General features: G+C 41.2%; 1 protein-coding gene across 2 annotated transcripts; it reads left to right on the top strand.

The window, feature by feature from the left end:
• Positions 1–1,235: 1,235 nt before the first annotated feature.
• Positions 1,236–15,693, top strand: f8 (coagulation factor VIII, procoagulant component). Of its 2 annotated transcripts, none has more exons than XM_088385993.1 (27): positions 1,236–1,595; positions 1,684–1,784; positions 2,209–2,331; positions 2,925–3,137; positions 4,313–4,492; positions 4,569–4,666; positions 4,800–4,920; positions 4,997–5,234; positions 5,330–5,480; positions 5,585–5,672; positions 6,139–6,356; positions 7,608–7,749; positions 7,830–8,039; positions 8,615–9,408; positions 9,494–9,636; positions 10,069–10,234; positions 10,317–10,556; positions 10,966–11,200; positions 11,293–11,475; positions 11,586–11,702; positions 12,302–12,373; positions 12,543–12,628; positions 12,781–12,936; positions 13,157–13,301; positions 13,710–13,852; positions 14,845–15,027; positions 15,224–15,693. In XM_088385993.1, the coding sequence occupies exons 1-27, from the start codon at positions 1,450–1,452 to the stop codon at positions 15,377–15,379; spliced, it is 4,848 nt and encodes a 1,615-aa protein (XP_088242119.1). In that variant the 5' UTR covers positions 1,236–1,449; the 3' UTR covers positions 15,380–15,693. The 2 variants fall into 2 exon arrangements, with proteins under 2 accessions (XP_088242119.1, XP_088242111.1); XM_088385985.1 differs by having other exon boundaries at positions 1,237–1,595; positions 5,315–5,480.
• Positions 15,694–16,544: the final 851 nt, after the last annotated feature.

The following is a 16,544-nucleotide window of genomic DNA, read 5'->3' as shown; positions in this document are numbered from 1 at the left end:
CTTCCAAGTCAGAATTTATACGAGAATTCTCACTTTATTCTGACTTTTAGAATGCTGTGTGTGAGTTTATTTATATATAAATGCTGAAGGTTTTAATAAATATATTTTAAAAAAACAATTATTTCAGCTATGAGGAGCACGGGTGCACCATGGACTGACACCATGAAGTGACATCCACCAGATAATAAATTCTCTAGTCCCTTGAAATACTCCCAAGGTGGTTCTTTTTTGCAAGTTTTACTATCACTAGCATAATAACAGTTGTATCTACGGAAGAGGATTAGGGCCAGTGAAGAAAAAAAAGTGGGATGACAGGATTCTGACTTGTTTTTCTCAGAAATCTGACTTTAAAGTGAGAATTCCCACTTCCAAGTCAGAATTTATACGAGAATTCTCACTTTATTCTGACTTTTAGAATGCTGTGTGTGAGTTTATTTATATATAAATGCTGAAGGTTTTAATAAATATATTTTGAAAAAACAATTATTTCAGCTATGAGGAGCACGGGTGCACCATGGACTGACACCATGAAGTGACATCCACCAGATAATAAATTCTCTAGTCCCTTGAAATACTCCCAAGGTGGTTCTTTTTTGCAAGTTTTACTATCACTAGCATAATAACAGTTGTATCTACGGAAGAGGATTAGGGCCAGTGAAGAAAAAAAAGTGGGATGACAGGATTCTGACTTGTTTTTCTCAGAAATCTGACTTTAAAGTGAGAATTCCCACTTCCAAGTCAGAATTTATACGAGAATTCTCACTTTATTCTGACTTTTAGAATGCTGTGTGTGAGTTTATTTATATATAAATGCTGAAGGTTTTAATAAATATATTTTGAAAAAACAATTATTTCAGCTATGAGGAGCACGGGTGCACCATGGACTGACACCATGAAGTGACATCCACCAGATAATAAATTCTCTAGTCCCTTGAAATACTCCCAAGGTGGTTCTTTTTTGCAAGTTTTACTATCACTAGCATAATAACAGTTGTATCTACGGAAGAGGATTAGGGCCAGTGAAGAAAAAAAAGTGGGATGACAGGATTCTGACTTGTTTTTCTCAGAAATCTGACTTTAAAGTGAGAATTCCCACTTCCAAGTCAGAATTTATACGAGAATTCTCACTTTATTCTGACTTTTAGAATGCTGTGTGTGAGTTTATTTATATATAAATGCTGAAGGTTTTAATAAATATATTTTAAAAAAACAATTATTTCAGCTATGAGGAGCACGGGTGCACCATGGACTGACACCATGAAGTGACATCCACCAAATAATAAATTCTCTAGTCCCTCTCACGCACACACACCCACACATACACAAACACGCAGTCCATCCTGCCTTTCCCCCCACCCACTGACTTTGATAAATATGCTGACATTTAACTGAGGCACCCAGTCTCTTTGAGCCAGGTCTTTGTGGCGCATACAAGTGCGCACATTGACGATGGGAGTGTCACTTCTGCCTCTGCTGCTGCTGTGCGCTGTTTGCCGGGCAAGGAACATTACTGTAAGAGAGCATTTTATTGCTGCTGTGGAAATTGGATGGGACTATGTCAGTGCAGGGGATGGTGATACAACATCTGACCAAAGGTGATTTTTTTTGTTTTCTTTGTTTAACGTCTTAGTGGTTTGCTTGAATTTAATTTTCATTGTACACTATGATTTACTTTCCTTATAGGTTGTTGTCCAAAGGCAGCCCTCAAAAGTTTATCAAAGCAGTTTACAGGGAGTACACAGATGCCACATACAGTGTCCCTAAACCAAGACCACCTTGGGCAGGTTTGTGACAGCAGATAATCACAGTGATCTTGTTCTTGCATTTCAAAAACCAGTGCGGCTATGCTGAAATGCTATAAGATGCATGTGTACGGGCAGCGAGGGATTGATTCCTTCTCAGTGACGGTGTGCATGTGGGTGCGACTGGTTGTCCGATGTCAGCTGGGCTAAGCTCCAGCACCCCCCGCGACCCTTGACAGGCCAAGCGGTGTTGAGAATGGATAGTACAGTCATGATGAAACAGAAAAGGAACAACATTAACACTCCTAAAATGTGTGTGTGTGTGTGTGCAAGCGCGTGTGCGTGTGCAGGATCATACTACATTGTGTGGCCTTAAATCCAGAGAAAATTCTTCAGAGCTGTTATAATTGCACAGAAGCTTGGATATGAACTTTTTGTTTTTGTTATGTTTTTGTCATGCTTACAGGTATTCAAGGTCCAGTGATTGTGACTCAGCCCCGTGAAAGACTGGTCATTCACTTCAAAAACCTGGCAACACAGCCTTATAGTATCAGCCCAGTGGGTATAACATACTGGAAGCAATCTGAAGGTACTGAACAAGCCATATGTCTATATGTATACGTCTTTGCACAACTTGATAGCAGCTAGTCATCATACAGAATTCTGTTCTTCCTAAAGCAGACTTTTCTTTTGCAGCTCAAACAATGTGTTATGTAAAAGCTATCTGAAAATGAGGGGAAAAAAGATTACCAAACAATGTGTTACGTAAAAGCTATCTGAAAATGAGGAAAACAAGATTACATTGTTAAACTTATCATACAAAGGTCTCGTGAAGTGACTTTGATGGTCAAAAGACAATCACAAACCTTGCACTTTTTGTACTTGTAACTACTAGTTCCTTTGAGTGTGCAGACTTATTATCTGGCTGTACAAGCCAAAAGACGTCGTCCAATATATCCCAGCATGAATTAAAGCGTTCATAGCCAGAAAGTTCATGACCTCCTCTGAGCAGTGGCATGTGTCATTTCCTGAAAGCAACTCATGTCTTCCTGCCACAGGATGATATTCCACAATTGACTTTATCATCATCTGTGATAAACCACCTCCAGCAAACTGAACTCTTGAACAAGATTGTAAAATAGTTTTTGTTTCTAATGTTTTGCAATGTTTTCCCCCCACCAGGAGCTGGCTATGATGACTCCACAGCAGGCACGGAGAAGGAGGACGATGCCGTCTTCCCAGGAAAATACCACAAGTACGTGTGGGATATCAGCGCCGCCGACGGACCCACAATTGATGACCCTGAGTGTCTTACCTACTCTTATTCGTCCCAAGTGGACCCAGTCCGTGACCTCAACTCTGGACTTATTGGTGCCCTGATCATCTGCCAGTCAAGTCAGTGTTGCAGAAGGAATGAATGTAACAAAATATAAGCGTGCATGCTGTCCTGTCATATATAATAATAATAATAACAATAATAATAATAATAATAAATTACATACTTATTCTTTTCGGGAGTGAAATCACACCTGTTTTCTGAGTTTGGTCACGTGATGTTTGATTGGTTGTTACCTGAGCCCCGAGCAACTGTGATGTCATTTTCAGTTGTCAGCAAGTTGCAAAAGAGCCACACCCTGAAATCAATTAAAAACGGGCTGTTTTTAAATGCTTAATTCATAATGCACGAATGCCATATTAATCAGAATACTGAGCTGCATAAAACATTTTTGCGTTGATTTTCCAATTAAGTATAATAACGATTCAATATGTCTAAACAGCAGGCTATTTTGACAAATAGTTCCATGTCCAAAACGATACAGGTATATCCTGTGTTCAAAATTCTAAGTTGGTTAAAATACTCCTTAAAATTATGAAGTTACAGAGACAATTTAAATTACTTCCTCAAAATTGTTCCAGCAAATTGAGGATAATTGGATAATTGTCCAAATGTAAAGACAACCAACATTTATATCACAGATCACAGATTCCTGTCATTTTCATTTCGTTGATGATGTCCATTGAACAAAAATGAAATTAACTTCTAATGTGGCCAGGAATTGAATGTTAAATGAATGGTGAAGATAAAAAAATGCAGAATTTGGGAAATAACCTGAGAGAAAATGAGCAAGAGAAAAACATTGCATTACACACATGTTACAATTTACCACACACATCCTTCCGCCTTAAAGGCAAATACGTAGCAACATATATTGTATCATAAATCCAGAATATTTTCTCCACTATTATGAAAGCTTTATGATTATGAAATGTTAAATACTCACATACATATTGTGTGTTAAATGCAATGTCGATGTATTACTGCAAACACATCACAGCAACTTTTCAAACATATCAATCAACATTTTAATCTGTAAATAATATGAATAGTCCATTTTCTCTGCCAGCATACAGTGTACTGTAAATCTTTTTTTGAATGAAAACATCAAGGCCTCAACATATATATTCTTTTTTTAAAGTGTTTCAAACTTTTTTTTCCCAACAGGATTGACCAGAAACTCCATGCAACACACAAATCTTCACATCCTGTTTGTCTGTGCATGTTCCCCCAGGTGCCTTCAGTAAGGGCAACGAGAGGAGGAATATTGCGTTTGAGCTGCTCTTTGCAGTGTTTGATGAAAGCAAGAGCTGGTATAGGGAAGTGGGAGAGAGGAGAAGCAGAGATAACATTCAGAAGAACAACAGGAAAGAATATCACACCATCAATGGCTACATCAACTCTACTTTGCCTGGTGGGCAACTACAGTGACAAGATGCACACAGCGGTGGTGTCATCGTTAATGTGTGCCTGTGCCTGTGCTCATGCAGGTTTGACAATGTGCCAAAAACGTGTGTTCTGGCATATGATTGGTGTCGGCACTGCCCCAGAAATCCACTCCATCCAATTCCAGGATCACACATTGAAGGTGATCCACTGAAACCTTTCATCCGACATTTTCTAATTCACATAAAAATGTTCTAAAAGCCATAAATTGGATTTAAAACAATCTCGTAATGCAATCTGGTTCAAAGTGTATTGGTCTGCTTTTGCTTTTCCAGGTGATGAAACATCGCAAAGTGACCATGGAGGTGACCCCCATGACCTTTGTCACTGCAGAAATGAAGCCTGGCGACCCCGGCCACTTTCTCATCAGCTGTCAGATACATGCACACCGCCTAAGTACGAGAAACTTTTTCACATGAATGTCAATCCAATTATAGGAGCTCAAAGTGATTTTGCTGGTGTCTATGCCCAGATGGCATGAGAGCAATGTTCAAGGTGGAGAACTGCCCTGTGCCTGACGTTCGCAATGCCAAAGAGGACGACTATGATGAGTATGAGGAGGACAACTACAACACCATCAATCTACTGCCCATGAAGCCACGCTCACACGGGGGACCCGGCAGGAAACAGCGCTCCAAAATCTGGAAACACTACATCGCCGCTGAGGAGCTCATTTGGGACTACGCTCCTCATCACACTGCCACAGACAGGTAGCACGCAAAGGAAAGCAAAGTTACAGAGGTCAACAGGAGATGTAACTAAATTCAAACATTACTCTTTCAAACATGAGTGAGCTGGAGTCCAGATTAATGCCTGAGGTTCCTCGTTACCACGACTACAAGTATAAAAAGGTGGCTTATGTAGAATACGCAGACAGATCTTTCACCCGGAGAAAAAACACAGTCAGGACACTGATGGGTCCATTCTTGAAAGGAAAAGTCAATGATCGATTCCACGTAAGTCAACCAAGCATCAGTGGTCAGAGACAATTTTCAGTCTTGGCTTTAAAAACAAAACGTGTTCAATTTAAATTTGATGAATTTTTGAATTCTGCCTCCAGATCACATTCAAAAACCTGGCCAGTCATCCTTTTAATATCTATCCCAATGACCTCACCAAAGTCTATCCACTGCTGCCCTCGACAAATGGTAAGCCACTTTTGCAAGAGTGGTAAAGAATACAGAGGGTCATTGGTTAGTGTACACACGTATGCACTTGTTTTCTTGCCTCTCGAAAATAGTTCTTATTTCAATTGCGTTTTATGGGTTATAGGTCACAATGATGGTGGGGAAAATATTTGAAATGATTCTCTTTTATGCTACAAAAAGATGGCATTTGTAAAGACAAAACAAAAAATTGTAAGATACTATTTTGAATATTTTTTTTACAGAAGGTATAATTAAGAATGTGATAAAACATTGAACAAACATTTGATACCACTTTGCACACCCCAACAACTGAATGAGTAAGTATTTCCAAACTAGGTACTACAAAGTGCATACTATGTGTAGTTATGAAAAATCCATAGCGTGTACTTCCTCTTGCTAGTTTCATTGTTCACACTTAACTTATTGTTGGTCTAAATCTTACATCTAATGTGAATGTGTGTCATAGTTGCAGAAAATGACTTGCGCTCAATGGAGGTGCCCCCAAATGGGACCTTTGTGTATGTATGGGAGCTAACCACCGATGACGGACCCTTGGAGGAGGACCCTGAATGTCTGTCACAACTGTATCAGAGCACCGTGTCCCCAGAGAGGGACCTGGCCTCCGGGCTTGTGGGCACTTTGCTCATCTGCAAATCTAAAGCCACTGACACCAGAGGACGCCTGGTGAGAAGTGATGTGTTGATACCCCACTGTTAATGAAAGGACAGCCATGATGAAAATAACGTGAATCTAACAAAAGACAAAATAATTATGAAAATTAACCAACGAAATAAATGGTGGTTCAACAGAATTATTTTAAACAATCTCACGAAAAAGGGCTGAACAAAGATAATAGTACCCTTGACTTAATATTTAGTGGCAAAATCTTTTGAGGCAATCACAGCAATCAAAGGACTTCTCGAACATTCAATATGATTTCTGCACCTCCTAGTGGGTGTCTTGGCCCACATCATAAGCAAAATGCTCCTTTTGTCTGAGGTTTGAAGGGTGCTTTCTCAAGATGTTATGTTGGCGCCCCTTCCACAGCACTGGCAGAGCTTGATGGGAGGTCACGGGGGCACCGCCCCCCCCCAACAGAAATATGCCTGTGCTTGGACCCCCCGCAGGTGCCAGGCCAGATAATTGACTTTTAGGTATAAATCCCAACCTTTCCAGGAATTGTTTCCCACAAATTACCCAGTCCCCTGCAGGGAGCATATAATGAAGGTTTATCAGCATTTTGAAGATTTGTTTCATTTTGCAGACTCACTGAAATATACTTGGCCATCCCATGCACCCTCCAAGGAGAAAAATAACCCTATCCCCCTCAGTGTTCCACAGATGTTCATTTGGATCAGGGCTCATAGGACGCCACTTGACGAATATTTTGTTCTTAGCCTTGGATGTTTTCAGCTGTGTGTTTTGTTGTCATTATCCTGTTCCGGGAACCATGACCTGCAACTGAGACCAGGTTTTCTGACACTGCAGCACATTTTTCTAGAATACAATTATAGTCGCACTATGATGAGGCAAGACATTGTCTTTCTATTTACAAGAAAAAAAACTCCAACTTATAGTTATGAGATTTCATAGTATTCTGCACCATTTCAAGACACCCAGTGTCAGATTCAGCAAAGGACCCCTAGAACACAACAGCACCTCCTCCATGTTTCACAGGAGTGACAGTTTTGTATGCCTTAAAATAATTGTGTTGAACCACTATTTTGAAGTAATGTCGGATTTTCGTTGCTTAATTTTAGTCATTTGGAGCATCCTATCTCAGATTCAAGTTATTTCAGTGGCCACGGTGTTGTTGTTGTTTTTACTAACAGAGCACTACTGATAATTTTGTCCACGTTTGAATGTCACATGATTAACACCAAGGATGCCATTTACATGAAATCAGTGGTTCTTATATCCACGCTTCTGTCACAGTTGGCACCTGATAAAGAGTGGACTGTTATTTTTGCTGTCTTCGATGAGAACAAAAGTTGGTATGTGGATGAAAACATATACCAATACCAGAACTCATCCAGAGACACAAACCCAGACCTCTACAACTCAAATGTCATCTACAGTGAGTTCTCCATGCACTCTATTACAACTCTGCTGTGGCAGAACAACAACAAAAGTGTGTATTTCATCTCCATCTTCCAGGCATAAATGGAATTATATTCAGTCGACACCACTTTTTGACGTGCAAGTCTGATGTCACTTTCTGGTATGTGGCCAACGTGGGCACCCAGAGCGACTTCCTGTCTGTCTACTTCACTGGAAACCTTTTTCAGCATAATGGCCTATATCAGTCGGTCCTCACCCTCTTTCCAATGACTAGCATGACCATTATCATGGAAATGGACTTGCCAGGTAACCTCATTTAAACATCAAAAGCAACATCCGATACATCAAATACATCGTAGAATTGCATCCATTGTGATGAGTCTTTTGATGTAGCCCTTGTAATGGTGGCCTGTGTTTTGTGCCCAACCTCTTGCCCAAAGACAGACAGATAGATAGGCTCTATCTTACCCAAGACCTTAATGAGGGGAAGAGGCTGCATAAACAAATTTGCCAACAATTTTGATCTGGCTCTCAAAGGAGTGCCAGAGGTTGTTGATGCTTGATGTCTTTTTTAGGCCTGTCCAACCTGCTGCAAACAACTATCATCCCATAAACCAGGGGTCACCAACTCCGGTCCTCAAGGGCTCCTATCCAGCCTGTTTTCGGTGCAGCCCTACTTCAACACACCTGATTCAAATGATCAGCTGTGTTGAAGTTGGGATGTGTCTAAAACAGGCTGGATAGGGGCCATCAAGGACCGACTTGGTGACCCCTGCCATAAAATCTTTGGGTCTTGAGGTTTGAAATTTAAGCCTGAGATTTAATCCTGCTAAATATATCATTTGTTTATGCATTTCCTTACTTCCTGTCTTCTCTCACAGGTGAGTGGGAGATCAGTGCCTTCGATGGTACTCTCAAGAGCCGGGGGATGAGCATTCATTACAGCGTTTGTCCTTGCAACTATGGAGAAACTTTGGTCGACCGGGATGAGGACATCGATGATATCTCTGACTGCGTGGATGTACTACCAAAGAGCAGGAGACCTCAGAGTACAACAATGATTTGGGTGTGCAAGAACTTTACTGACAGTCCAAATGACACTGGTGGCGATAATGAGTGGACTGTGAGAGGAGACCAAATCTGTCAATTGCAGCAGGTGTCTTCAGAGGGAGGAAATGCACTTGAGGGAGGAATCCCAGAGGAGGTCTTGGAAGAATTAGAGAGAAATGGGAAGTGGATTGTGGATTTGAATGACACTGAAGGTGAAAGAAGTGGCAGACAGAGAAGACAGGCTGAGGGAAACTGGACACATGAAGACTTGAGCGCTGCAGAGATCGGAGATGATGAAATCAGATGGCAATCTGGAGGACAGACCAAAGAAAATGGAACAGACTTTGGTGTCGAAATGAACCCCAATCGAACGAGTTTGATGTCGCTTGAAACAAATGTGACAAAGGAAGAGAGCAATGAGATTTTACCGGACACAAATCCAAACCTCAAAGACAATCTTTTAACTGAAAGCAATTCACTGGACCAACTCTTTAGAGAAACCCATATTGAGAATGTTTCAGAGGAGCTCACGGTGGAATCTCTATGGGTGGATTATAATTCTACATCCAGAAAAAACACGACGGGAATCAACCTGTCTGTGGATTATGACGACTACAGCCAAGAGGTAACGTTGCCGCTCAGGGAATGTGGACTGTCCACTTAATTACATCCCCCAAATCCTTAATCCCACATTGTTGCTGTTATTTCAGGAGAACAACACATCTGATGTAATTACCTCGGACAAAATTGATTTACGTTCTACAAAAACAATATACCGCGACTACTACATTGCTGCAGAGGAGATTAGCTGGGACTACGGCATCAGAAAAGACCCTCATCTTATTAAACCTGGGTACGAACGGATATACAGTAGTTCCTATAAAGTTACACGGTCACTTTCCAAAACCTTCTGAGCTGTATGAGTAACACATTTTAAAACGTCATTCTTTCCCACGAGGGTCCTCTAGGTTAAAACTACCATATTGCGGTTACAAATGAAACTAAAAAGATTAAATGACTGTTTGTCTGTACATAGTCTATGTGTTTTGAGGTACATCGTACCACTTTTAGCCCATTAATTGGCGCATAGTAAAAACAAAGCCTTCAATCATTTGGTTTTTTTCGGTGCAATTTTTGCTCTTGCTCAGTTTTGCCTTTGCCCCTTTAGTTACATGTAATTCTGCCTCGGTGTTAGATTATTTCACTTGAAACTCCTGAATAAATCTTTTTTTATATGATGTGGACAGTAATGTTAGAATGAACCAGGATGTTTACTTTCCTCTAGAGAGAAGCGCCGTGGAATGAGGAAGTTCCTTCCAGAATACAAGAAGGTGGTGTTTAAGGCCTACCCTGACAAAAACTTTCTTGAACCTAGCAACAGAGGAGAGCTTCACCAACACCTTGGAATCATGGGCCCTCTCATCAAAGTCCAAATTAACGAGCTCCTTACTGTAAGTAGTTAATTCAACTAAATAAACTGAAGTATAATTTTCGGTATGGTAACCTTTGTTCACTTGCTGTGCCCTCTTCAAGGTACACTTCATGAACAAGGCATCCAGGCCCTACTCATTTCACCTTCAGGGAGTTTATGATCGGACTCAAGGTGATGGCATTGCAAAAAGCCATGACCCATTGGTGCCAGGTGGGGTCTCCGGAGACCCTGTCCCACCTGGAGAGTCTCGCACATATAGCTGGAGAATCACAAAGAAGCAAGGTCCCACCGATCAGGAATTTGACTGCAAGGCTGGCGCGTACTATTCCACGGTGGACAAGGTCTGCATAAATCCATAGGTCGATTGTTATGTAAGGAATGGTCAGGAAAAAAAGTGAAAGGTTTCTAATTCGACATTATTACTTTGTCTGTTCGGAAACGTTCACATGTAATTTGCCACATATATTCCCTATGTATGAATTGTTTTCCACAGCCACCAGTTCAATGTCCAGCATGAGGAGATAGTTCTTTGCCATAATACCTACAAGTCTGAAAGTGCACCGCAACTCATGAAAGTTGCAATCCGACCTTATTGCTCAGCGTCAAATCTGTGTCAACTTGAACTATCCCGAAGTCAAGTAACAATGTAGTGAAGCATTCAAAACCGGAAGAGACTTTACTATTGATCGTATTTGTATTTTGTTAAATTTCCAGGTAAATGAGATTCATATTTGTGTGTTTCTGTGCCAGGAGAGGGACCTTCACTCAGGTCTGATTGGCCCACTGCTCGTGTGTAAGACTGGGACTGAGCTGCCCGTTAAAGAAGATGGAGTCGGACCGCTTGTCCGGGATTTCAGCCTTCTCTTTCACACATTTGATGAGACCAAAAGCTGGTATCTCGAAGAGAACCTTAAGACGCATTGTGCCCCTCCCTGCCAAGTCAACCTGGGCGACCCCTGGTATCAGATCAGCAATAGGTTTGCAGGTAGATCATATCGTGGTGCGAGAAGCTGCAATTTTTGATTGTTTATATTTCTAATTGATCATTAATGAGACTTCAATATTTTATGTCCATAGCAATAAATGGCTATGTGGCAGAGACACTTCCTGGTTTGGTGGTTGCACAGTGGCAGCGAGTAAGGTGGCACCTGTTAAATGTAGGGAGTGATGGAGAGTACCATGTTGTGCACTTCCATGGTTTGTCTTTCACACTACACACCGAGGAGGAGCACCGCATGGGCGTCTACAACCTCTTCCCTGGTAAATACGCACAAACATATTGATTGTAAAGGCAAGGAAATAGTGTTCGCCTTTGATCATGCAATTGGACCACACTACCCTTCAACCGTGTGTGTATCTGCTCACTCGAGGTGTTTTCGGCACCATGGAGATGATCCCCTCCACAGTCGGAACATGGTTAGTTAAGTGCACTGTCGGAGACTACCAGCTGGCTGGAATGAGGGCTAAACTGTTGGTCTATGATCCAGGTGGGAGCTTTTAAACTAAAGTCGACATACCTTGCTTTTCAAAAAGGAACACGGAATATGTGCCGTGTCTACTAAAATATACCACAGCCATAATTGATTTTCACTGAGCAGCCAATTTATTTATATTCATTTCAGTTGAAAAACTGGATAGGTATTCTTAAATGCTTATTCTGGTCACAAATAGGCCAGGTTCATGTCAGAACAAAATGTGACCCAACCTCCACCAATGATTATTTAAAGATACATTTTTTTAGTATGACAGTGGCGAGTTTTTTTACCTGCTTAACATGTGCCGTAACTTCCTGAAGTCTTCCTCAGAAGCGTCAAGGCTACAGGAAATGGCCAAAACATGTTAAGCAGGTAAAAAAAAAAAAATCGCCTCTGTCATAGTATCTGTAAATAATTTGCCAAGTATGGATATATGAACATTCACCAAAGACTCCACTCGCGATACTCATACTTTGGAAACAATCCAAACTTACTTCATTAGATGAAGTACAGTACCTAAAGTTTTAGATGTTGAGTGTCAATACAGTCTATAAATGTAATAGTAACTTAGGTTATGATCATATTTCCTGAGTTTTCTTTTCTTAATACAGAATGTGCTTTACCTCTGGGAATGCAATCTGGAAGCATCCAGGATTCACAGATCACTGCTTCAGATCACATAGGTAAAAAAATGATAATTTACAGACATTTAAACAATTTGTGAAATATGTTATATTCTTATTTATTCAGGGCATACATTGACACATTGGCACACAAGTGCCTGTAATGATCATTACGGTTTATTGTAATGCTTGAACATTTAATACTAACTATGTTTTCACGTGTGTCCAGATAGTTGGGAGCCCCATCTGGCGAGGCTGCATCAGTCTGGTTATATAAATGCTTGGATGGGCACAGACAGCCTCTCCTGGATACAGGTTGAACATGCAGCTATTCCCCATGCTGTCAACCTTTTACATTTATTTAGCCGCCTATGTCCTGTGACCGGTGATCGTCATAATCATTGAATGTTTTATGATATCAATGAGCATAACATTGCCTTTATTCATGATAACCGATGTATTATCAGGTGGACTTGCTGAAGCCAACTCTGCTGCATGGCATTGAGACACAGGGAGTGAGGGCAAGCCTGAGGGAGAACTTCATCCCACTATTTGTCGTTTCCTACAGCCTGGACCAGGAGACGTGGATCACCTACCAAGGGAACTACACAAAACTGTCCAATGTGCGAAATCCACACTCCCACAACTCCCCGTGCACGTCATTAGTTTCACCGTATTAAGTTTTTCTTCCATATATTTTTGTTTTTCAGCAATAATGCTCATGTCAATGTACCTGTTTTATTTGCCAATGTCAGCCTCTTGTTTTTTTAAATGACCTAGACAAGGCAAAAAGGTCAGACCAACTTCTTCCTAAAATCTAACCATTTTGTAACTCTGCTTTAGAAATTTCACGGAAACAGCGACAGCTCCACAGTGAAGCAAAACCAGTTCTCACCTCCGTTTGTGGCTCGCTACGTTAGGATTCACCCTGATAGCTTTGTGCAGAGGCCTGCACTGCGTCTGGAGCTGCTGGGCTGTGATCTCAACAGTGAGCCTTAACTTGACAATACACGTAGTATATAGTGGAGCCTTGACTTACAAGTTTATCATGACATGTGGTCGAGCTACATATGTTGCCACCATTGAGAACAAACACCCGTTGCTTAAAGAGTTATACCCTCATGCATGCTGATCGCTAAGCCACCTTTGATGCACCAAGCTAATGGACCTTCCGAAAGCAAGTTTTCATGGTTGTTTTGACAACACAGTGTCACTCTGCCACACTACTGCTTACTGTGAAATGAATATACTGCCACCATGCTTGTATCTAAAAAAAAAATCTATATTTAAAAATAACCTCGTCAATGGGATCACTGGAAAGTCAAGTCACTGCTGTATACTGTGGCTCATGATCAGGAAGTGGCTGATACGTGTGTGCATGTTCATGTGTGTGCAGGTTGCTCATATCCACTTGGCCTAAGGAGCGGATTGATTTTTAACATTACCGCCTCCTCACATCGTTCATCAATGCTACGTAAATGGATCCCCACCCTTGCTCGCCTCCATCAGGAAGGCAGGACCAACGCCTGGAGGCCCAAGGTGAACTCCTTTGCCTTTGCCCTGTTCACGTGTAAATGGACAATGATAAAGGTTCATCAATGTTAGCAGAGGAGCAGTTGGGATTTTTAAAATATAGTTTCAAACCTTACTTCCAAATACTAACCCTAATTTGAACCCTACTTTGAAACTTTAACCCGTTTGAAACCCTACTTCAAAACCCTAACCTCAGTTTGAAAGCCTACTTTGAAACCCAAACCCTAGTTGGAAACCCTATTTTGAAATCCTAACATTACTTCAAAACCCTAACCCTAGTTCAAAATCCTACTTTGAAATTTAAACCCTACTTCGAAACCATAACCCTAATTTGAACCCCTACTTCTAAACTCTAACCCTAGTTTGAAAACCTACTTCAACACCCTAACCCTAAATTCTCAGTCTAGTATTACTGTGACTATACTCGCCTATTTATCTTCACACAATGCAAAACCGAGGTGTGACTTCTTTTGGACTTGTCATGAACGGTCAAATGCCACATTTGTGATCTTGGCGAGAAGTTGAGTACTGCTGGCCAACTATTACACAGTTGTTGCCAGTCATTCATCTTAGTTAGATGCTACAGGGGAAGTCAAGTCAAAAATGTGCCACGTTTAATATGTTTGTGTGCCCCCAGTATTCTGAACACTATTTTGTTGATGATGGCTATTTATTTTATTTTATACGATATTATGTCAATATTAATCAGAATACTGTGTTTCAAATTTTTAGAGCACATAGAACATATATTATTGTATAGAACATTTTTAACCTGACCCTTGTACTGCTTGGCTGGAATGTTCCATTCCGTAGTTCATCTCGGTGACAGCATTCATTCATTCGGCATTTCCAAGCAATTTCAAGTAGACACTTGACTTTTATGAGATCTTAAAATTACATTAAGGTCTTTCCGTGGCCTAAGTCCATTCTTTTATCTTGTACTTTCTCTCTTTCAAATGATCTTTCCTAATATTAATCCTCTCTGGCAAAATTCCCAGAACAACAATCCTTACGAGTGGCTGCAAGTGGACTTGAACTCAATCAAGCGCATCACAGGGGTCATCACCCAGGGGGCGAGGTCTTTCACGACACAGATGATGGTCACAGAATTCTCGGTGACTGTCAGTCTCGATGGTTTGTCATGGAGCAGAGTGTTGGAGAAGGACTCGCACAGGGAACAGGTACAACAAAATGACACTAAGTTCCAGAGATCTATGCCTCATGTACATGTATTGTCTAGACAGGAAAAAAAATCCCACATGGTCTACCCGCCACAACATTAGGCGCACAACTGATTGATTTATGCTATATTTACCTGTTTTGAATCTCATCCGACTGTCAAGAAGTGTTCAGTAAAGATTGCTTGTTCCTTTTTAGATCTTCACAGGTAACAGCGACCCGGACACAGAGGCCCTCACGGTTTTCGAGCCGGCCCTGTTCGGCCGCTTCATGCGCATCCACCCTCGTGGCTGGGTCAACGACATCGCTCTGCGTCTGGAAGTGCTGGGCTGCATCACACAGCAGGACCTCTAACATGCATGTTACACAAAGCACCTTTAAGATGCACATTAACTCTGCGCTAAAGTATTGGATCTATTCTTCCTGTTAGAAAAGTAGAACAGATATGTTGTGGTAATAGAGAGAACAGTTGTCACTTTAAAAGTAGTATTTGCCTTGGACATGCCAACATGCTCAGAATGTAAGCTTGTGTAAATATTTCACACAGTGATGGATGTACGTATACTGTTTGAATGCTTGCTCTATGTTGTTGGAAAACTACGAATGGATGTATATTTCTGCTTTGGTAACATTTCATCTAAATAATAAATCTTAATGAGTTGCACTAATCTTCATTGCATACTTCTGTCACGGAGCAGAATGGAGCAGGGCAACCAAATGCAGCTTGGACCAGGGTTTATTGAGAAAAAAGGGAGTTGGAATGGAGGATGAACGTGAACAGACAGACAAACTAACATAACTGAAACAGAACTGACCACCAGCAACAGGAGACGTCAATGATCCGACATGGAGTGACACGCAGACAGGACTTAAATACGAGACGGGAGGCAGGTGACTGTGATCAGTACGTGAATTGTGAGTTGACACAGGAAGGGAGGGGCGAGTCCACAGACGGACAGAAACCATGACAACCTACATATAATAACACAACCGGGGACGAGTCATGACAATTTCAGGTCTGACAAGAATATCAGCAATATTGATACAAACACGTATATATTACTTTATTGTAGTCACAAAGTAACTGCTTTGTCTTTTTTTTAAAAAAAAAAGGGTAGCAGAAAGTGGGGAAGAATTCCCAGTTTCCATTCACTTTCGATACTCAGGAACTTTCATCCTGCTTTCTTCTTGCACATTATCTTGGCTCTTCCTTCACCTCATGCGTCCGCTGTCCTCAGTGTTCCTTAATTGTTGTTTTGGCTTATCCTGCCGGAGCAGGCCGTCCTGGGCCACACAATGAGCAACCGCACTCCCAAATTGTTCCGTGACAAGCTGCAGTTTGGAGGCTTGTCTAAAGAATGTGTGACATGGTAGTGTGAAAACACGATCAGTATGTTTGTTAGTCCAAATTGCCTTTATCACCTTTTTATCAGCTGTGGAAGTTTCCAGGCAGAGGGGGCAATGGAGAGTAACACTGGACAGGACGTACATTTGCAGAGACGTCATGCTTAGCTGATAG

This window comes from Syngnathus floridae, chromosome 1 (genome assembly GCF_059516105.1).
Source record: "Syngnathus floridae isolate MCC-2025c chromosome 1, RoL_Sflo_1.0, whole genome shotgun sequence".
Classification (NCBI taxonomy): domain Eukaryota; kingdom Metazoa; phylum Chordata; class Actinopteri; order Syngnathiformes; family Syngnathidae; genus Syngnathus; species Syngnathus floridae.
This window is presented reverse-complemented; position numbering and strand designations above follow the sequence as displayed.

Coding starts and splice junctions, on each gene's coding strand:
- f8 (XM_088385985.1), top strand. CDS start 1,450: ATGGGAGTGTCACTTCTGCCTCTGCTGCTGCTGTGCGCTGTTTGCCGG. Junction 3,138..4,312: donor CCTGATCATCTGCCAGTCAA/GTCAGTGTTGCA, acceptor ATGTTCCCCCAG/GTGCCTTCAGTAAGGGCAAC. Junction 4,493..4,568: donor CATCAACTCTACTTTGCCTG/GTGGGCAACTAC, acceptor GTGCTCATGCAG/GTTTGACAATGTGCCAAAAA.